Consider the following 23,302-nt stretch of genomic DNA (forward strand, 5'->3'; position numbering starts at 1 on the left):
TTATGGGTCACCCGACTGTGAAATTGACCTGCTGACCTTTTTTTTTTTTTTAATTTTTTTTTGTTTAAATTTTTAATTTTTTTCTTTTAATTCATTTTTTTTTTAATTTTTAATTTTTCAATTTTTTTTTCTGATTTTTTTTTATTTTTTTTTTTTATTTATTATGTTATTTTATTATATATATATTTTTTTTACTTTTTTAATTTTTTTTTTAATTTTATTTTTATTTAGAATCTATTTATTATTTTTTTTTTTTAAAGTTTAAATTTTTTTTTTGTTAAATTATTAAATCTAATTAATAAAAATCTTTTTAATTTTTTTGTAATAATTTTTTTTTAAATTTTTTTTTTTTAATTTTTTTTTTTTTTTATTTATTTTTTTTCATTTATTTATTTATTTTATTTGTTTTTTTTTTTTTCAATTTTTTATTTTTTATTTTTTTATTTTTTTTTTAAAGTTTTAAAAAATATATATTTCTCAATATTTTTCTCACGACGGCCTCTATCCCCAAAAATTGCCATGTACTATAAAGCTGGAGTAGGGGTTTATAAGTTTACCATTATAGCTCTGGTTCAACTTTATGTGAAGATGCTTAGTTGCTAGTCTCCTAGTGAGACCTGGTTTTGTAGACCTGTTAGCTGCCCTCCAGGCGACTGATTTCCTTGAGCATAAACTGCTATTATTTGACTGGTCTTCAAAGTTAGGTTATTAAGTAATTAACAGTCTAAATTTAATAACAGTCTGAATTACAGAATTGCTCAAGTTTAGTTAGGAACATATTTTTCTTTTCCCCCAATACTTAAATTTAAGTACACATTAAGGTTTAAAGTAGGTTTCAGTCAGCAATCGTGTTAAGATGTGGCCTTTCTTCAGGTGAGCGATATAGGGCCATTATGGCCCTCTTGTTATAATGTGACAGAGAATGGCAAATTTTAAGGCAAAGTGTAAAGACTGTAATTCTAAAATTAGTGCTTAAGTTATCAGACTCAGATCACATAGAGAAAAATGCCCTGGCATCAGCAAACCTGTCAAGAAGGCTGAAAAGAGGCCAATTGAAGAAGTTATAGAAAATGTTCAATGATAAGTATTGACCAGTATTGACTAATCGACCACTACTGGCCAATTCAGGAGTATGTATATAGTTGGTTTAACTACATGTATATAATAATGCCTGTATTTACCTTAATCAAGCCCCAGATGCTCTAAACAGGTATTATTTAATTGTCCACAAACTCTGCAATATATCTTAACAATCAGTATTGACAAAATAACCAGTATTGACCACTTCAGGGAGTATTGACCGGTATTGACCAGTATTGACCACTTCAGGGAGTATTGACCGGGGCGATTTTAACCGCCCAACATTGGTTACAGAATTTTTCATGAACCTGTTGAAATTTAAATGTGAAGAAAACTTAAAGCTCTATTTTATCTCTCATACTATAAGCAGCAAAGCAGTATACAAGCCTGCATGAAAAAATATTGTTTATACAAATATAAACAGTTAAACAGAAAAAAATCAGATCTGCTATACATAGTGTACCCACAAAGTTTGGAAGTGTACCCCTATTTTGCAAAGGCAGGGAGTACATGTACCCTTAATTCAAAAAATGAGTGGGCATGCTGCCTATCCTGGTTGCCCAACCAAGATTATTATTTTAGCATAAGTAAAAATTTAATAAACACATTTTGCCTAAGGCATGATAGGAATATAAGCACTATTGTATTTAAATTGTAGAATATTTGCAGTTTGCAAGTACATGTTTTGCCATAAATCATTAGAAATACCAATTTATAAAATTATTATTACCTCCCTTTGTCTATCTTGGTTGCGCAAGATTGGAAATGATTTAATTCCAAAGCTACACATTGTTTTTAAACTTGCATTTTATCTCAGATAGTTGGAACATTCTGGTATTTATCAAATGAAAATGTAAAATTATCAACTGTATTGAAATGAAAAGAAATAATCCACTTTTTACACACTTTTATTATTAAAGGGAGATAGTTATAAAATTTATAAAAAGTGATAAATTATACATTTCCTACAGGGGTCCGGTAACTGGATGTCTAGACACAGAGAATGACAGTCTGGTTACCTGACCTCCAGATAATCGGTACAGAGGCTAGAGGTGTGGTATTCAATATGAATACTGTAAACTGTATTTACATAATGCGACCCATCATATTTAGCTCACATGTCACATAATGACAGGGTGAGCTTTTGTGATCGCCCTTCATCCGTTGTTTGTCCGTCCACAATTACTTGTGAACACTGTAGAGGTCACATTTATGACTATATCTTCATGAAACTTGGTCAGTAATTTAATCTTGATGATCTCTAGGCTAAGTTCAAATCTGGGTCATGTGGGGTCAAAAACTAGGTCACCAGGTCATATCATAGGAAAAACTTGTGAACACTCTAGAGGTCACATTTTTGACTGTATCTTCATGCAACTTGGCCAGAATGTTTATCTTAAGTTGGAAATCTCTAGGCTAAGTTCGAAACTGGGTCATGTAGGATCTAAAACTAGGTCACCAGGTCAAATCATAGGAAAAGCTTGTGAACACTGTGGAGATCACATTTTTGACTGTATCTTCATGTAACTTGGCCAGAATGTTTATCTTGATGATTTCTAGGCTAAGTTTGAATCTGGGTCATGTAGGGTCAGAATCTAGGTTACCAGGTCAAATCATAGGAAAAGTTTGTGAACACTCTAGAGGTAACATTTAGAGGTAACATTTTTGACTGTATCTTTATGAAACTTGGTCAGAATGTTTATCTTGATGATCTCTAGGCTACATTGGAATATGGGTCATGTGGGGTCAAAAACTAGGCCACCAGGTCAGTTCTTAGGAAAAGCTTGTGAACACTCTATAGAGATCACATTTTTAGCTCACCTGTCAAAAAGTGACAAGGTGAGCTTTTGTGATCGCGTAGCGTCCGTCGTCCGTGCGTCCATGCGTAAACTTTTGCTTGTGACCACTCTATAGAGGTCACATTTTTCATGGGATCTTTATGAAAGTTGGTAAGAATGTTCACCTTGATGATATCTAGGTCAAGTTCGAAACTGGGTTACATGCGATTTAAAACTAGGTCAGTAGGTGTAAAAATAGAAAACCCTGTGACCTCTCTAGAGGCCATATTTTTCAATGGATCTTCATGAAAATTGGTCGGAATGTTCACCTTGATAATAACTAGGTCAAGTTTGAAACTTGATCACCTGCGATCAAAAACTATGTCAGTATGTCTAAAAATAGAAATACCTTGTGACCTCTCTAGAGGCCTTATTTTTCAATGGATCTTCATGAAAATTGGTCAGAATGTTCACATTGATGATATCTAGGTCAAGTTTGAAACTTGGTCACCTGCGATCCAAAACTAGGTCAGTAGGTCTAAAAGATATAAAAACCTTGTGACCTCTCTAGAGGCCATATTTTTCAATGTTTGTCTTGACTATGTCTAGGTCAAATTCGAAACTGGGTCAGCTGCGGTCAAAAACTAGGTCAGTAGGTGTAAAAATAGAAAACCCTGTGACCTCTCTAGAGGCCATATTTTTCAATGGATCTTCATGAAAATTGGTCGGAATGTTCACCTTGATAATAACTAGGTCAAGTTTGAAACTTGATCACCTGCGATCAAAAACTATGTCAGTATGTCTAAAAATAGAAATACCTTTTGACCTCTCTAGAGGCCATACTTTTCAATGGATCTTCATGAAAATTGGTCAGAATGTTCACCTTGATAATATCTAGGTTAAGATATTAACTGGTTCACATGAGGTCAAAAACTAGGCCAGTAGGTCAAAAAATAGAAAAACCTTGTGACCTCTCTAGAGGCCATATTTTTCATGGGATCTGTATGAAAGTTGGTCTGAATGTTCACATTGATGATCTTTAGATCAAATTTGGATCTGGGTCATGTGGGAACAGGTGAGCGATTCAGGACCATGATGGCCCTCTTGTTTTAAATATACTATGACGAAAAAGAAACGCCAGGTAAACTTTACAGATAGTTCTATAGTTTTAAATGTAATGTTACATTCAATTGTTTTTTAGCTCACCTGTCACAAAGTGACAAGGTGAGCTTTTGTGATCGCGCAGCGTCCGTCGTCCGTGCGTTCGTCCGTCTTTCCGTCCGTCCGAGAATGTTGTGTCATGCCTAGCTCCAAAAGCATTTGAGGTAGAGTCACAAACTTCAGAGGAATGTTGGTCAGCATGTGTAGTTGTGCGCCTGTGGTTTTGCGTCCGGATTCATTCAGTCATGTAGGAGTTATGGCCCCTGACTTTGAAAAAAATTGGCCGTTTTAATGTCGTGATGCGCCTAGCTCCAAAAGTATTTGACCTGGAGTCACAAAACTTTACAAGAATGTTAGTCAGCATGTGCAGTTGTGCACCTAGGGTTTTGAGCCTTGATTCATTCAGTTATGTAGGAGTTATGGCCCCTGACTAAGTTAAAAATTGGTCATTTTAATGATGTGTCGTGCGTAGCTCCAAAAGTATTTGACCTAGAGTCCCCAAAGTTTACAGGGATGTTGGTCAGCATGTGCAGTTGTGCACCTGGGGTTTTGCGTCTGGATTTATTCAGTCGTGCAGGAGTTATGGCCCCTGACTAAGTTAAAAATTGGTCATTTTAATGATGTGTCTTGCTTAGCTCCAAAAGTATTTGACCTAGAGTCACCAAAGTTTACAGGAATCAAAATGTTGGTCAGCATGTGCAGTTGTGGACCTAGGGTTTCGTGTGCAGATTCATTCCGTCATGAAGGAGTTATGGCCCCTGACTGTAAAAATTGGTCATTTTAGTGTTGTGTCGCGCGTAGCTCCAAAAGTATTTGATGTAGAGACACAAAACTTTACATGAATGTTGGTCAGCATGTGTAGTTGTGCACCTGGGGTTTCGTGTGCAGATTCTTTCAGTCATGTAGGAGTTATGGCCCCTGACGTAGTTAAAAGTTGGTCATTTTAATGTTATGTCATGCGTAGCTCTGAAAGTATTTGACCTAGAGGTAGCAATGTTTACAGGAATGTTGGTCAGAATGTGCAGCTGTACACCTGGTTATACCCCCACAAAACGAAGTATGGGGGGTGGGGTATATAGGAGTGAGCTTGGCGGTCGGTCGGTCAGTCGGTCGGTCTGTTGGTTTTTAGCTCGACCTTCCGAAGAAAATGTAGAGCTTTTGCACTCTCCCCGGCGTCGGCGTCGGCGTACGCGTTGGTTAAAGTTTTTTACAAAGTCAAATATCTCTGTTACCATCAAAGCTATTGACTTGAAACTTGAAATACTTCTTTACTATCAAAGACTACACCTGGAGAATCAATCCCCATAACTCTGATTTTTGTTAAAATTTTGATAAAGTCAAATATCTCCGTTACTATTAAAGCTTTTGACTTGAAACTTACAATAGTTATTTACTATCAAAGACTTCACCAGGAGAAACAATCCCCATAACTCTGATTTGAATTTTGACAGAATTATGCACCTTTTTAACTTAGAATTTTTTGTTAAAATTTTGATAGTCAAATATCTCTGTTACTATTAAAGCTTTTGACTTGAAACTTACAATAGTTATTTACTATCAAAGTCTACACTAGGAGAAACAATCCCCATTACTCTGATTTGAATTTTGACAGAGTTATGTCCCTTTTTAACTTAGATTTTTTTTCACTGGCAAAGCCTTGAATTTATTCAGAGTCAAGCACTGAGAAAATTAGAGCGCACTGTCTTACGGACAAGTCTTGTCATGGTTTCCAGATGATAACTCATGAACGGTTTGACCGATGTTAATAATTTTTGGTACACAGGTGCAACATCAGAAAATACAGGTCAAGCTCGACTTTGGGGTCAGTAGGTCAAAGATCAAGGTCACAGTGACCCTTAATAGTAAAACGGTTTCCGGACGATAGCTTGCGAACGCTTAGGTCTAGGATCTTAATTTTTGGTACACAGGTGCAACATCAGAAAATACAGGTCAAGTTCGACTTTGGGGTCAAAGGTCAAGGTCACAGTGACCCTTAATAGTAAAACGGTTTCCGGATGATAACTTGAGAACGCTTAGGCCTAGGATCATAATTTTTGGTAAACAGATGCAACATCAGAACATACAGGTCAAGATCGACTTTGGGGTCAGTAGGTCAAAGGTCAAGGTCACAGTGACACTGAACAATTAAATGGTTTCTGGGTGATAACTTGAGAATTCTTGGGCCTAGGGTCATTACATTTGATAGGGAGGTTGGTCATGGCCAGCAGATGACCTCTTATGATTTTGATTTCAGTAGTTCAAAGGTCAAGGTCACAGTGACATGGAACACTTAAATGGTTTCTGGATGGTAACTTGAGAATGCTTTGGCCTGGGATCCTAAATTTTGGTACATAGATGTTATATCATGAAATACAGGTCAAGTGGCCATTCCTTTCTTATAGTTGCCATACTTCTGTGACAAGGCGGTATTGTGGGGGTATAATTCGTCACTCATGTGACAGTTCTAGTTTTTTTAGCTCACCTGAGCACAAAGTGCTCAAGGGAGAGCTTTAGTGATCAAATTTCACAGGATTGCACCTTGGATGGTCCCTTACTAAAATTGCTCAAATCGTTCCGCTCCTCTAAACAAAATGGCCACCAGAGCTAAAAAAAGAAAAACCTTTAAACGACATCTCTTCCTTAACCACTGTCCACTGGGCCAATTTCAACCAAACTTCACTGGATTGTTCCTAGGATGGTCCCTTACCAAAATTGCTCAAATGGTTCTGCTCTGCTAAATAAAATGGCCGCCAGAGCTAAAAGTATCTCTAATAACATTTAAACGACATCTCCTTAACCACTGGCCCAATTTCAACCAAACCTAAAAGGAGTGTTTCTTGGATGTTCTTACCAAAATTGCCCTAATGGTTCTGCTCTGCTGAACAAAATGGCCGCTACAGCTAAAAATAGAATAACCTTAAAATGACATCTCTTCCTTAACCAGTGGGCAAATTTCAACCAAACTTCACAGGATGGCCCTATACCAAAATTGCTCAAAAGGTTCCGCTCTGCTAAACAAAATGGCCACAAGAGCTAAAAATGGAATAACATTTAAACGACATCTCTTCCTTAACCACTGAGCCAATTTCAAACTTCACAGGATTATTTTTTGGATGGTCCTTTACAGAAGTTGTTCAAACGGTTAGGCTGCTCTAAACAAAATGTCCGCCAGAACTAGAAAAAGAAAATTCTTTAAACGCCATCTGCTGCTTAATTTCTGGGCCAATTTCAGCCAAACGCAAGAGGATTGTTCCTTGGATGGTGCCGGATTGTTCCTTGGATGGGGCCTTACCAAAATTGTTCAAACAGTTCTGTCACAAAGTGACAAGGTGAGCTTTTGTGATCGCGCAGCGTCCGTCGTCGGTCCGTGCGTGCGTGCGTTAGTCCGTGCGTGCGTTCGTGCGTAAACGTTTGCTTGTGACCACTCTAGAGGTCACATTTTTCATTGGATCTTTATGAAAGTTGGTCAGAATGTTCATCTTGATGATATCTAGGTCAAGTTCGAAACTGGGTTACGTGCGATCCAAAACTAGGTCAGTAGGTCTAAAAATAAAAAAAACCTTGTGACCTCTCTAGAGACCTTATTTTTCAATGGATCTTCATGAAAATTGGTCAGAATGTTCACCTTTATGATATCTAGGCCAGATTCGAAACTGGGTCACCTGCGATCAAAAACTAGGTCAGTAGGTCTAGAAATATAAAAACCTTGTGACCTCTCTAGAGGCCATATTTTGCAATGGATCTTCATGAAAATAAGTCAGAATGTTCACCTTGATGATACATAGGTCAAGTTCGAAACTGGGTCACCTGCGTTCAAAAACTAGGTCAGTAGGTCTAGAAATATAAAAACCTTGTGACCTCTCTAGAGGCCATATTTTTCAATGGATCTTCATGAAAAATGGTCAGAATGTTCACATTGTTGATATCTAGGATAAATTTGAAACTGGGTCACCTGCGATCAAAAACTAGGTCAGTAGATCTAAAAATAGAAAAACCTTGTGACCTCTCTAGAGGCCATATTTTTCAATGGATCTTCATGAAAATTGGTCAGAATGTTCATCTTAATGATACCTAGGTCAAATTTGAAACTGGGTCACCTACGATTAAAAACTAGGTCAGTAGGTCTAAAAATAGAAAAACCCTGTGACCTCTCTAGAGGCCATATTTATCATGGGATCTGTATGAATGTTGGTCTGACTGTTTGTCTTGACTATATCTAGATCAAGTTCGAAACTTGGTCAACTGCGGTCAAAAACTAAGTCACTAGGTTTAAAAGTAGAAAAACCTTGTGACCTCTATAGAGGCCATATTTTTCATGGGATCTGTATGAAAATTGGTCTGAATGTTTGTCTTGACTATATCTAGGTCAAGTTCGAAACTGGGTCAACTGTGATCAAAACTAGGTCAGTAGGTCTAAAAATAGAAAAACCTTGTGACCTCCTTAGAGGCCATATTTTTCCCTCAATAAAGTCTTGGACGATTTCGATATTGGGTCATCTGGGTCAAAAACTAGGTGACCAGGTCAAATCAAAGGAAAAGCTTGCGAACATTCTAGAGGTCACAATTTTGGCTCAATCTTAATGAAACTTTGTCAGAATGTTAGCCTTAAAAAAATCTTTGACAAGTTCGATATTGGATCTTCTGGGGTCAAAAACTAGGTCACCAGGTCAAATCACAGGAAAAGTTTGTTAACACTCTAGAGGTCACAATTTTGGCTCAATCTTAATGAATCTTGGTCAGAATATTACCCTTAATAAAATCTTGGCGCAGTTTGACATGGATCATCTGGGGTCAAAAACTAGGTCACAAGGTCAAATCAAAGAAAAAGCTTGTTAACACTCTAGAGGCCACATTTATGACAAAAGCTCTATGAAACTTAGTCAGAATTTTAATCTTTATGATCTTTAGGTCAGTTTTAAATCTGAGTCATGTGGGATCAAAAACTAGGTCACCAGGTCAAATCAGAAGAAATGCTTTTACATTATAGGTACCACATTTATGTCTTTATTTTTATGAACCTTGTTCATCTTGTTCATCTTTAGGTCATATTGGAATTTAGGTCATGATGGGTCAAAAACTAGGTCACAAGGTCAAATCGAAAGAAAAGCTAGTTAACACTCTATCACGGGTGGTAAACGCGCAATCCAATTCCCGGCAGGAATACGCTTAAAATGGGTTGCGCAACGTCCGGTGCTGGTGTTGCGCGTAAAAAAAGACGAAATTGAGGTATGTGAAGTTATGATTTTGCTTAGTATGAGACAAGAATAAATTTTCTCGAAAAAAGCAAAATGCTATTCAACACAGATATGATAATATATCATATGTGTAAAATATCTGGTTTGTAATTTATGATTCGGCTCTATTATCACAAAAACTCTGGCGTCACGAAACGTGAAAAAAGTATGAAATCAACAAAAATGGCAGTTTCTGACCTCATATGCCTAATCTGAGGACATCTGATGCTTTTTATGATAACTCAACTGTTATGAAGTAACGAATATCAAAATTATTTGTTTCAAATCCTGCTTACGGGGACATAATTGACAAAATAATCATCGGGAATGGGGTTGCACACCGGGAATGGAGTTGCTCATATACATCATAATGTGTATAATGTATACGCGCAACTCCATTCCCGGTGCGCAACCCCATTCCTGATTATTTTTTTGCCAATCTTTCCCCCAAAAGCAACATTTCATTCAAGTGTATGTAATATTCATGACTGTTTTACATGTGTTTGATCATTCGAAGCGTCACATTTCCAGAAAGAAGGCACAAGAGTTAGAAAATTTGCATTTTTCAAGATTCCATGCCTTTTTGACAGCTCGAGCCAGCAGAGTTTTCGTGATAACAGAGCTGATTCTTAAATTAATAAGTTGGTATTTCACACATATGATCCTTATTCATTTTTGTGTCGAATAGCATTTTGCTTTTTTTCGAAAGCACTCGTAAATGTGTAATTATTTACAAAAACAAAAACCCACCTACCTCGATTTTGTATATATTGATGCACAACACCAGCACCGGAAGTCGCGCAACCCATTTTTTGCGTATTCCCAGTGGGAATTGGATTGCGCGTTTTCCACCCGTGTCTAAAAGCCATATTTATGACCGTATTTTAATGAAACTTGGTTGATGATCTTTAGGTCAAATTTGGATCTGCGTCATGTGGGGATAAGTGAGCGATTCAGGACCATCATGGTCCTCTTGTTTCTATAGCAGCCCGCCCGCTTAGCTCAGTAGGTAAGAGCGTTGGTCTATGGATCTCGGGGTCGGGAGTTCGATCCTCAAGCGGGGCGTATGTTCTCCTTGACTATTTGATAAACGACATTGTGTCTGAAATCATTAGTCCTCCACCTCTGATTCATGTGGGGAATTTGGCAGTTACTTGCGGAGAACAGGTTTGTACTGGTACAGAATCCAGGAATACTGGTTAGGTTAACTGCCCGCCGTTACATGACTGAAATACTGTTGAAAAACGGCGTTAAACCCAAAACAAACAAACAAATTTATTTTTATAGCAGTGCAAAAGATTGTAGAAGACCAGGAAAAACTGACTGATGAGCCAATGAAAGAAAGCGAATGGGCAGCAATTCTTGGTAATCATGTTTTAAAGAAGTTAGCAGTTAGTCGTGAGATGGTGATAGATATTTCTTATCCAGAGAGACATATACGGTGTCCTTGTGGATGTAAAAATCAGATAACCATAGGTGACTGTAGCTTTGGTAAGTAATAAACGGGAGTATTAACTTAAAGGTGGTTTTAGAATTGTGTATCATACCATGCATATGAGTTATGGCCCTTGAAATTGCCGATTCTAAGCTTGTGTACAATTTAGTCCCTCAAAAAATGCAGACGGACATTGTTTTGGAATTGTCCAGTCTTCCATCCAGACGGCACTTTCGTGTCATGATCATTCATTTTGAAGTAGGGGAATCAACCAAAAGGCTGCAGAAATAATTTTTATGCTTGCCCAGATATACTTTTGTGGACAAAACTGGTTTTTAGCTCACCTGAGCACGAAATGCTTGGGGTGAGCTTTTGTGATCGCCTTGTGTCTGTCATCAACAATTATGACTGTTAACACTACAGGTCACAATTTTGGCCCAATCTTAATACAACTGTTTTAGAATGTTACCCTCAATAAAATCATGGACAATTTCGAAACTGGATATTCTGGGGTCAGAATCTAGGTCACCAGATCAGATCAAAGGAAAAGCTTGTTAAAACTTGAGAGGCCACTTTTATGATCCTATCTTCATGAAACTTGGTGAGAATGTTAATCTTGATGATCTTTAGGTCAGGTTTGAATCTTGGTCATGTTAGGTCAAAAACTAGCTCACCAGGTTGAATCAAAGGAAAATCTTATTTACACTCTTAAGAAACCACAGTTTAAGATTAAAACTTGTGAGAGTTGATCAGAATGCATGTCTTGATGACCTAGATCAAAGAAAATGCTTGTAACCTCTGGAGAGACCACATTTTTGATCCAGTCTTAATGAAAATTGGTCAGAATATTTGTCTATGATATCTCGGATGGATCAAAAACTAGGTCACTAGTCCAAATCAATGAAAAATCTTGCTAACACTAGAGACACATTTTTGCCCCAATCTTCATTGAATTTAATCAGATTGTTTTTCTCCTTGAAAACTGGGAAGAGTATGAAACTGGGTTATTTGATGTCAGAAACTGGGTCACTAGGTTAAATGTCGTACTCTCGTTTAGCTCACCTAAGCACATGGTAAGGTAATATTATGATCACACTGTGTACGTCTGTCGAGTCATCCATCATCGACAGCTGTGACATCGCCTCCAAAACCCTTGAATGGATTTTGATGAAACTTGGCCATGATGTTCCTTGGATGGTCCTCTGCCAAAATTGTTCAAACCGTTCCACTTGGTTGCACATTGGGGTGCCAGATCTAAAAATAGAAAAAAACTTCAAGCAACATCTAAACAGATGGTCCGATTTTGAAATAATTCACAAAAAATACCCATATGTCACCTTCTACCTGGTTCCAATGTTATGGTCCCTTTAAAGGCAAAAAAATGCAATTTTTGGCTTGTGAACACGATAAAGGCCACATATTGCAATTGATTTTAATCAAACCTACACACAATTTGTATTGGCAAAGTATCTTGGTTCCTTTTTAAAACTGACCAGATCCGATCATTGGTTCTCGAATTATGGTCTCTTAAAAGGACCGACACTTGTTATTTTGGTGTTTGCAGCCATATAGAGACTTCATTTATGCTTTGATTTGATACAAACTTGAAAAATATCTTAAACAATAATAGATCTATGACAAATCCGTCAGATCCAATCATAATTTCATAGTTACGGCTCCTGATTGATCTCTGAAAGATCCAAAATTTGTTAATTTTTACCTTGTGAACATGATAGAAGCAACATTTTACGTTCGATTTTAACCATACTTACAACTTAAGTCAATAATATCTCAGTTGCTTTTAAAAACTAGGTAGATTCTATTGTGGGCTCGAATTACTGTCCCTGAAAAAGACAAAATTTTCTATTTTCGCCATTTGAGCCATATAGAGGTTTCATTTACATCATTGCAAAGCATGTTTGTCTTGATGATCTCTAGGCCAAGTTTAAACTGGGTCATGTTGGGTCAAAAAGGTCACCAGATGAAATTAAAAGAAAAGCTTGTTAACAATCCCGAGGCCACATTCATGACCTTATCTTTATGAAACTTGGTCAGCTTGTTTATCGTGATGATTCCTGTGCCATAACTAAAACTGGGTCATATGGGTTCAAAAAGTAGGTCACCTGGTCAAATCAGGGGGGCCTCCGTGGCCGAGTGGTTAGAGTCGTTGACTTCAAACCATTTGCCCCTTATCGATGTGGGTTCGAAACCTCATTTGGGGCGTAGAATTCTTCACGTGAGGAAGCCATCCAGCTGGCTTACGGAAGGTCGGTGGTTCTACCCAGGTGCCCGCTCGTGATGAAATATGCACAGAGGGGCACCTGGGGTCTTCCTCCACCATTAAAGCTGGAAAGTCGCCATATGACCTAAAATTGTGTCGGTGCGACAATAAACCCAACAAAATAAATAAATAAATGGTCAAATCAGAGAAAAAGTTTGTTAACACTTCTAAGGCCACATTTATGATAATATCATCATAAAACTTGGTCAAGTTCGAAACTGGGTCATGTAGTGTCAGAAACTAGGTCACTACTAAAATCAAAGGAAAAGTTTGTATCTTTATGATTTCAAAGCAAAGTTTAACTGATGAGGGATATTGGGCAGTCATGACCCTCTTGTTTTTAAAAAGCTTGACCGCAGCAAGTCCAAAAGTATAAATGGGATTGACTTGATACTTTACGTATTGATAGAGGTCAGTGAGAGGAAGTGCAGTGTCAAAGGACCATAACTCTAGCTGATCTCATGTTTAAGTTATCTCCCCTTCTGTAAAAAAAGTTTGTCTGGAGCATGATTTGAAAAGTATAAGAAGGAATGACTTGATACTCCACACAAATATAGAGGTCATTGAAAGGAAGTAAGGTAAGCAGGGGCTATAACTCTAGCTGATTCCATTTTTGAATTATCTCCCTTTATGTAAAAAAAACTTGTTTGGAGTCCAAAAGAATGTAAGGGGACTGACTTGATACTTTACATATAGATAGAGGTCAGTTAGAGGAGTTGCAATGTCAAAGAACCATAACTGTAGTTAGCCCAATTTTTGAATTATCTCCACTTATTTGAAAAAAAGATGCCCAGATCATAACTTGAAAATTACGAGAGGGATAAACTTAATCTTTAATTATTGATAGAAATCAACAACTCAAACTTACCTTGTTTTTAGCTCACCTGTCACAAAGTGACAAGGTGAGCTTTTGTGATCGCACGTGCGTAAATTTTGCTTGTGACCATTCTAAAGGTCACATTTTTCAGGGATCTTTATGAAAGTTGGTCAGAATGTTCAGCTTGATGATATCTAGGTCAAGTTCGAAACTGGGTTACGTGCGATCCAAAACTAGGTCAGTAGGTTCAAAAAATAGAAAAACGTTGTGACCTCTTTAGAGGCCATATTTTCCAATGGATCTTGATGAAAATTTACCAGAATGTTCACCTTTATGATATCTAGGTCAAGTTCAAAACTGGATCACCTGCGATCAAAAACTAGTTCAGTAGGTCTTAAAATAGAAAAAACTTTGTGACCTCTCTAGAGGTCATATTTTTCAATGGATCTTCATGAAAATAAGTCAGAATGTTCACCTTGATGATACCTAGGTCAAATTCGAAACTGGGTCACCTGCAATCGAAAACTAGGTCAGGAGGTCTAAAAATAGAAAAACCTTGTGACCTCTCTAGAGGCCATATCTTTTAATTGATCGTCATGAAAATTGGTCAGAATGTTCATCTTGATGATATCTAGGTCAAAGAAGAAACTGGATCAACTGTGTTCAAAAAGTAGGTCAGGAGGTCTAAAATAGAAAAAAAAACATTGTAACCTCTCTAGAGGCTATATCTTTCGATGGATATTCATGAAAATAGGTCAGAATGTTCACCTTGATGATATCTGGATCAAGTTTGAAACTATGTCTGGTGCAGTCAAAAACTAGGTCAGTAGGTCTAAAAATGGAAAAACCTTGTGACCTCTCTAGAGCCCACACTTTTCAATGGATCTTCTTGAAAGTAAAATCTTGAACAAGTTCGATATTGGGTCATCTGGGTCAAAAACTAGGTGACCAGGTCAAATCAAAGGAAAAGCTTGCGAACATTCTAGAGGTCACAATTTTGGCTCAATCTTAATGAAACTTTGTCAGAATGTTAGCCTTAGTATAAAATCCTGGCGCATTTTGACACGGATCATCTGGGGTCAAAAACTAGGTCACAAGGCCATCTTTATGAAACTTAGTCAGAATGTTAATCTTTATGATCTTTAGGTCAAGTTTAAGTCTGGGTCATGTGGGATTAAAAACTAGGTAACCAGGTCAAATCAGAAGAAAAGCTTGTTAACACTATAGATACCACATTTATGTCTTTATTTTTATGAACCTTGGTCAAAATGTTCATCTTGTTCATCTATAGGTCATATTCAAATTTAGATCTGGGTCATGTGGGGACAGCTCAGCGATTCAGGCCCATCATGGTCCTCTTGTTTAATTATCTCCCTTTGTCTGAAAATTCTTACAGTGTAATACTTGAAAAGTATATACATGTAAATGATTGACTTAATGCTTCACACATTTATAGTGGTTAGTGTGTGGAAGAGCAGTAATTAAGAACCATAACTCTAGTTGGCTTCATTTTTTTATTACCTCCCTTTGTGTTACAAACTGTCCAGAGCATCTCTCATCGACTTTGAGAGATACCTTTTTAAAATATTAAATTCTTACTGAGGCCATTGACGGGAAGTGCTGTGTCAAAGAACATAACTCTCATTTTATACATAGAGCGTGACGTCACTCTTTCCATCTGACCTCTATACTAGGAACTGATAACTAGCCGATTTCTGATAATTGTACATACACTAAAATATAGACCGGCGGAGGAGATAAAGCTTTTACAATTACTTTGCTTTTTGCGTGGCCTGGTAAGAAATGTACACAATTATGACTACTTAATATTTTTAACTCTTAATCATTACCTGACTTACGTAATAAAATTATTTATTGATAAAAACGCAAGTCTACTTTCACTTCCCTATTGTATATATTTGGTTTCGATACTAGTATATATATATTTAGCCATGTTTTTAGAACTTGGACTTAGGAGTATTCATATAGTAGTGGCACACTCTTCACCCCCTTTCTCTCTCTCTTCCCCCCCCCCCTCCCCCAAACCAAACAAACTCCACCATTATCACAACTATGTCCATAATCAACAGCTGTCCAAGTGCTTGACTGAATTAGAGTTTTGCGAGTAAAAACTTTAACCAAAAAATTCTAAGTTAAAATGGGGGATTATCTGTCAAAATTCAAGTAAGAGATATGGAAATAGTTTCTCCTGGTGTAGACTTTGATAGTGAATAAATATTTTAAGTTTCAAGCCAAAAGCTTTGATAGTATTAAAGATATTTGACTTTATCAAAAGCTTAGAAATATTTGTGTTAAAAAAGGGCATTACTCGGACAAAATTCAAATCAGAGTTGTAGTCATAATTGTTTCTCCTGGTGTAGACTTTGATAATAAATAATTATTTTAAGTTTCAAGTCAAAAGCTTTGATAGTATCAGAGATATTTGACTTTAAGCAAAATATTCAAAGTTAAAATGGGGCAGAACTCTGTCAAAGTTCTAATCGGAGTTATAGGGATTGTTTCTCCTAGTGTGGAATCCCATAGTGAATAACTATTTGTAGTTTCAAATCAATAGCTTTGATAGTAAGAGAGATTTGACTTTATCAAAAACTTTAACCAATGCCGACACTGGGACTAGTGCAGTGTAATAGCTCTACTTTTTCTTTGAAAAGTCGAGCTAAAAAGACTTCTGTGCCATTGTTATTAATCCACGTGAACTTTTTATTAGCTCGAAGAAAAGGTAGAGCTATTGTACTCGCCCCGGCGTCGCAGTCGGCATCGTCAAGTTTTTTTTATAAAGTCAAATATCTCAGTAACTATCAAAGCCAATGACTTGAAACTTAAAATACTTCTTAACTATCAAAGTCGACACCAGGAGAAACAATACCCATAACTCTGATTTGAATTTTGACAGAATGATGCCCCTTTTTAACTTAGAATTTTTGGTTAAAGTTTTTGATAACGTCAAATATCTCTATTACTATCAAAGCTATTGACTTGAAACTTGAAATACTTCTTAACTATCGAAGTCTACACCAGGAGAAACAATCCGCATAACTCTGATTTGAATTTTGACAGAATTATGCCCCTTTTTAAGTTAGAATTTTTTTGACTTTTTCTTTTTTCAAAAGGTCAAAGGTCAAGGTCACCCTTAAAGGTCAAACGTGAAACTTTAACATTGCTTATTAAATCAAAACCCTTTCACCTACAATCATGAAATTTCATATGTAGGTACCTCATGACAATATCTGCAAGCCCTACTCATTTTCAGGTCAAAAGGTCAAAGGTCAAGGTCACACATAGAGGGCAAACATGAAATTTGATAATGCTTATAAAATATGAATGCTTCCACCTGCAGTCATAAAATTTCATATACAGGTGCCTCCTGACAACCTTTACAAGGCCATGTCATTTCAGGTGACAAGGTCACTGATAAAGGGCAAACATGAAACTTTAATATTGCTTGTAAAATCAAAACCCTGTCACCTACAATCATGAAATTTCATATGTAGGTACCTCATGACAATCTCTGCAAGACCCTGTCATTTTCAGGTGTCAAGGTCAAGGTCACATATTGTTTTTGGTCTGTCTGTTTTCTCTGTTTGTCTGTCTGTCACAAAACTTTAACATTGCTTATAAAATCAAAACCCTTTCACCTACAATCATGAAATTTCATATTTAGGTACCTCATGACAATCTCTGCAAGACTGTGTCATTTTCAGGTCCAAAGGTCAAGGTCACACTTAGAGGGCAAACATGAAATTTAACATTGTTTATAAAATATTAACGCTTTCACCTGCAGTCATGAAATTCCCTGTATGGGTACCTCTTGACAACCTCTACAAGACCCCGTCATTTTCAGGTCACAAGGTCAAAGATCAAGGTCACCTGCAAAGGGCAAATGTGAAACTTTAGCATTGCTTATAAAATCAAAATCCTTTTACCTGCAGTCATGAAATTTCATATATGGGTACCTCCTTGCAATCTCTACAAGGCCCCGTCATTTTCAGATCACAAGGTAAAGGTCACCCGTAAAGGACAAACATGAAAATTAAACATTGCTGAAACTTAAACATGGCTTATAAAATCAAAACTCAAGTCGTGAAATTTAACATGTAGGTACCTCATGGCAACTGGGGGCATTGTGTACTTTTGAACACATCTTGTTAATTCTGAAGTTTGGTGCGCGTGTTACTTCTTTAATGCTACATTAACACAAGGGGGATGTCAGTTCTAAAGGTTTGCTTATTCATCTCGGAAATACTTCGGAGAAATACGAAATAAGGTACATGAACAAGTAAATGAATGGTTGACTATGACCCAACTTTCTTTAAAACTGCAGTGATTTATTCCGTGCTATTATGTGAAAGATTTCCAAGGCATACAAATGGGTGTTCTCATTTCATTGTAGTTGTGCCTTCTGGCTTGGAATTGAGTCATCTCAACACTGTAAGTTTATTTTAGTCATTTTTAGAAGAAACCCCATATTACAGAATTTCTTTTGCTGGAAAGTAAGGAAAATTGCAACCTCACCCATTTTCTTCTTGCAGGTAATCGCAGTGTGTGGCATGGAAGTGTAGACATTTTAATAGGACGTGTAGCAGTAGCCACTACCAAAGAAACAGCTGAAGATGATTTTGATGATGAAATTTATACATCAGCTTTTGAGGATTCAAGAAATCAGATAGTAGCAGAAGCAATTGCCTTTTCGTTCACTTTAAACAAGGGTTTAGTACCAACAATAGCAATTTCTAAGGAGACCTTCAAAATATTTATGTATCACCCTGAGCATGATCTTCTGTTTGAGGGAAGTGAACTTAAGTTTTATGTTAAACAACCACTTTTGCCACGTAAACAAAAAAAGCTCGATACAAGAAGCATATTTGCACTGTGGCTTGCAATAAATTACGACTTCTTTTGTTCAGGTGTTAGTCAGGATCATAAAGATTTCGGATATACTGCTGATTTTAAATCACATGTGAAAGACTCCATCAAAATCTATAAAGAATCTATGAATTTTGGTAACTGTAGACATGGAAAATCATCTGAATTACCATATAAAGCAGTAAAAGGCAAGTGGCGTAGGTGCCATAGTTCTGCTGCTGCTGATGCATCTGATTAGATTTGCTGTCATTTCAGCATAGCAAAGTAGGCAGAGCATTGTACTACAAATCCAAAGATTGCTTGTATGATCAGTGGATAGTGTAAAACAATCCTTTTGCTATTGTCTGTGAAATTCTGTAAACCGAATTTGCTTTGGGGGCAAGGGTAGTGTTGCACATCCCTTTATTCCTTGCATGAACAGACACTCTAAAAGTGCTATGATGAGTTATTGTGATCACTTGATTGACATTGGCTTTGGCTTTGCTTCGTTTACATTGTATGTCTAGTCAGCTTTTCTCTTAAACTATCAAAGCTGTTACTTTAAAACTTGCAACACTTATTCACCATCAATATCTGACTCTGTACAGCAAGAAAAATAACTCCATCCTGCTTTTTTCAAAATTGATGGCTCCTTTTGGACTTATCAGATTTTTTGTTAAGTTTTGCGTTTAGGTCAGATTTTTGGTAATGTTTTGCGTTTAGGTCATCTTTTCTACTTAACATCAAAGCTATTGTTTTTAGCCCACCATCATCAGATGGCGGGCTATTAAAATCACTCTGCGTCAGTGGTCCGTCCTTCCGTCATTCCGTACGTTAACAATTTCTCGTTATCGCATCTCCTCAGAAACTACTGGGGAGATTTTGACCAAACTTTGTCAGAATGATGTATTGGTACCCTAGTTGTGTCCCCCTGAAAATCAGACTGGTTCAACAATTTATGAGTTAGTTATGGCCCTTTGTTTATTTCTATATTTTACATAGATTTATATAGGGAAAAACTTTGAAAACCTTCTTGTCCAAAACCACAGAGCCTAGGGCTTTGATATTTGGTTTGAAGCATCATCTAGTGGTCCTCTACCAAGATGATTCAAATTATTTCTCTGGGGTCAAATATGGCTCCGCCCTGGGGGTCACATGGTTTATATAGACTTATATAGGGAAAAACTTTGAAAAACCTCTTGTCCAAAACCACAGGGTCTAGGGCTTTGATATTTTGTATGTGACATCATCTAGTGGTCTTCAACTAAGATTGTTCAAATTATAACCCTAGGGTCAAATATGGCCCCGCCCTGGGGGTCATATGGTTTACATAGACTTATATAGGGAAAAACTTTGAAAATCTTCTTGTCCAAACCACAAAGCCTAGGGCTTTGATACTTGTAATGTAGCATCATCTAGTGGTTCTCTACCAAGTTTGTTCAAATTATGCCCCTAGGGTCAAAAATGGCCCCACCCCGGGGTTCACATGGTTCATATAGACTTATATAGGGAAAAGCTTTTAAAATGTTCTTGTCAATAACTACAACATTCAAATTTGGACAACATGTATATTTTTAAGTGGCAAGATGAACCTTGACATGAGTTGACCTTGATTTTGACCTAGTGACCTACTTTCACTCTGTAGCTACAGCCTTCAAATTTGGACCACATGTATATTTTTGAGTAGCAAGATGGACCTTGACATGAGTTGACCTTGATTTTGACCTAGTGACCTACTTTCACATTTCTGTAGCTATAGCCTTCAAATTTGGACCACATGCATAGTTATGTGCACTGGAAAAAACTTTGACCATGATTTTGACCTAGTGACCTACTTTCACATTTTTGAAGGTACAGGCGTCAAATTTTGACCATATGCATAGTTCCGTGTTTCAAAATTAAATTTGACATTGATTTTGACCTAGAGACCTACTTCCATATTTCTCAAGCTACAGCCTTCAAATTTGGACCACATGCATAGTTTTGTGTACTGAAAAAAACTTTGACCTTCACATTGACCTGGTGACCTACTTTCACATTTTTGAAGGTACAGGCTTCAAATTTGGACCACATGCATAGTTTTGTATTCCGAAATAAAATTTGACCTTGATTTTGACCTAGTGACCTGCTTTTACATTTCTCAAGTTACAGCCTTCAAATTTGGATCACTTGCATAGTTTTGTGTACTGAAATGAACTTTGACCTTTACATTGACCTAGTGACCTACTCTCACATTTTTAAGGTACAGACTTCAAATTTGGACCACATGCATAGTTTCGTATTCCGAAATAAAATTTGACCTTGATTTTGACCTAGTGACCAACTTTTACATTTTTCAAGCTACAGCCTTCAAATTTGGACCACATGCATAGTTTTGTGTACCGAAACAAACTTTGACCTTTACATTAGTGGCCTACTTTCATATTACTATATAGTAATAAGTCTAGAAATTTTGAACACTCAAAAATGGCACATTGGTGGGCGCCAAGATCACTCTGTGATCTCTTGTAAAACGTGAGCTGTAATTTGCCATGAAAAGCTGACTGCATAGCAAGTACCATAACTCTCATTGCCTTTGCAAGAGTTTTTGCCCCTTTTGGACTTAGAAAATTAGATCTCTTGGGTAAGTTTTGTGTTTAGGCCAGCTTTTCTCCTAAACTATTGAAGCTTTTGTTTTTTAACTTGCAAAACTTGTTCACCATCAAAAGCTGACATTGTACAGCAAGAAACATAACTCCATTCTGCTTTTTGCAAGAATTATGGCCCCTTTTGGACTTAATAAATATCATAAAAACACACGGGTAGGACATTATTTCTATTATACAGAGACAAAATGATCAGTTGAGCCACTGTACCCACAAAGGGGTACTCTCATTCAGTATTTGAAACCACATTTTTCATTGAATTTTTATGAAATTTGGTGTGATTATGCATTTCAACAATACCTTTCAGGCGCATACAAATTTGGGGTCTTAAGTTCAAGTCGTAGGAAAACTCCTGTTTTTCCCTGTGGATACTGTACTAGCTTCTGTTTGTGTTGTTAATCTTGGTGATTTCTAGGTAAAGTTAAAAACGGGGGATCAAAACCTAGGTCTGCTCTTTCTAATTTAGCCTGCAAGTACTTATGGCTATCATTGAAAGGCATATAGCTTTGAAAATTTCTTAGCTTACCTGAGCACTAAGTGCTTAAGGTGAACTTCTGTGATCGCCCGGCTTCTGGCGGCGTCAACAATTTGACTGTTTAGACTCTAGAGGTCACAATTTTGGCCCTATCTCAATGAAACTTGGTCACAGTGTTACCCTCAATAAAATCTTGGACGAGTTGGATATTGGATCATCTAGGGTCAAAAACTAGGTCACCAGGTCAAATCAAAGGAAAAGCTTGTTAACATCCTAGAGGGCCCATTTATGACAATATCCTTTGTAACTTAGTCAAAATGTTAATTTTGATGTTCTTTAAGGTCAAGTTCAAATATTGTGGGATAAAAAACTAGGTCACCAGGTGAAATCAAAGGAAAAGCTTGTTAATACTGTAGAGACAACATTTTGAAACTTGTGAGAATTAGTCAAAATGCTTGTCTTGATGACCTCTAGGCCAAGTTCAAATGTGGGTCATTTTGGATGGAAAAATTAGGTAACCAGGTCAAATCAAAGGGAAAGCTCGTTAACTCTCTAAGAGACCACAGTTTAAGTTTGAAACATATGAAAATTAGTCAGAATGTTTGTCTTGATGACCTGTACGTCAAGTTCAAATGTGGGTCATGTTGAACATAATACTAGGTCGAGAGATCAAATGTAAGGAAACGCTTGTTTACACTAGATGCAATTTTATGACCATATCTTCATGAAACTTGGTCAAAATGTTAATCTTGATTATCTATAGGTCAAGATTGAATCTTGTTCATATGGGTCAAAAGTCAAGTCAAAGTCAAGTCAAAAGTTTATTAAATGTAACAAAGGCCTCCGGCCCAAAATACACTACATAATATCCTTTCGACTACCGCTATCGTACACCGACGCACTACCCGAGACGCCAAATGCAGACTATATTTTTGGGGTTCTCCATTACCGCTACTGTTTTGCAGGCGGGCTACCGCAGACGACTAAAACGTACCAGAAAAATGGGGGTGCTCATTTCCATAGCGCATAATGCAGTATTTGGGTAAAAATTGTATTTTTTCGCAATTGAAAATAGAAGGAATTAACAAAAATATACTACATTTTTATGCTGCGGTAATTTTTATGTAAAACGGTTGCTACACTATGGTAGTTATGTCCATTGTGTGGTTATTGGTATAACTACACTGTGGCACAACTTATCGTTTCTTGTTTCCTGCAATAGTCTACTATGGTATTTATATGCAGATAAAACAAACAGTTAATGTTATTTATTAAAAGTCACATATTTAAATGGCCGCTGCATCACTGTGGCAGTACATGCTATTTTGTGTGAATATGTATTAATACGCTGCGGCACTCCCTTTGGTTTCGCATGCCCTGCATTAAACTACTGTGGTAATCGGGGGAATAAATAATGCCTACAGGATAAGTTTTGATTACTAGTATAATCCTTTCGCAGGGTAACTTTCTCAGCACTGTGGAAGTGCACTTAATTTCATTTAATATGTATAACTACACTGTGGCACTGCCTTA

The 23,302-nt window shown here is 36.9% G+C and overlaps 1 protein-coding gene across 3 annotated transcripts in view; it reads left to right on the top strand.

Moving 5' to 3' along the window:
* The window catches only part of LOC123529478 (uncharacterized), a 36,975-nt gene extending 14,115 nt beyond the window's left edge, over window positions 1-22,860 (top strand). Inside the window, exons 2-3 of one of the 3 annotated variants that reach the window (XM_053522433.1) lie at window positions 10,541-10,618; window positions 18,337-22,860. In XM_053522433.1, coding sequence (XP_053378408.1) covers window positions 10,541-10,618; window positions 18,337-18,908 — 650 coding nt within the window. In that variant the 3' untranslated portion in view covers window positions 18,909-22,860. Of the gene's footprint in view, window positions 1-10,540; window positions 10,745-18,336 lie in introns of all 3 variants that reach the window. The other 2 variants (XM_045309828.2, XM_053522434.1) reach the window with 2 other exon arrangements.
* Window positions 22,861-23,302: the final 442 nt, after the last annotated feature.

Source organism: Mercenaria mercenaria, chromosome 13, assembly GCF_021730395.1.
Source record: "Mercenaria mercenaria strain notata chromosome 13, MADL_Memer_1, whole genome shotgun sequence".
Taxonomy (NCBI): Eukaryota; Metazoa; Mollusca; class Bivalvia; order Venerida; family Veneridae; genus Mercenaria; species Mercenaria mercenaria.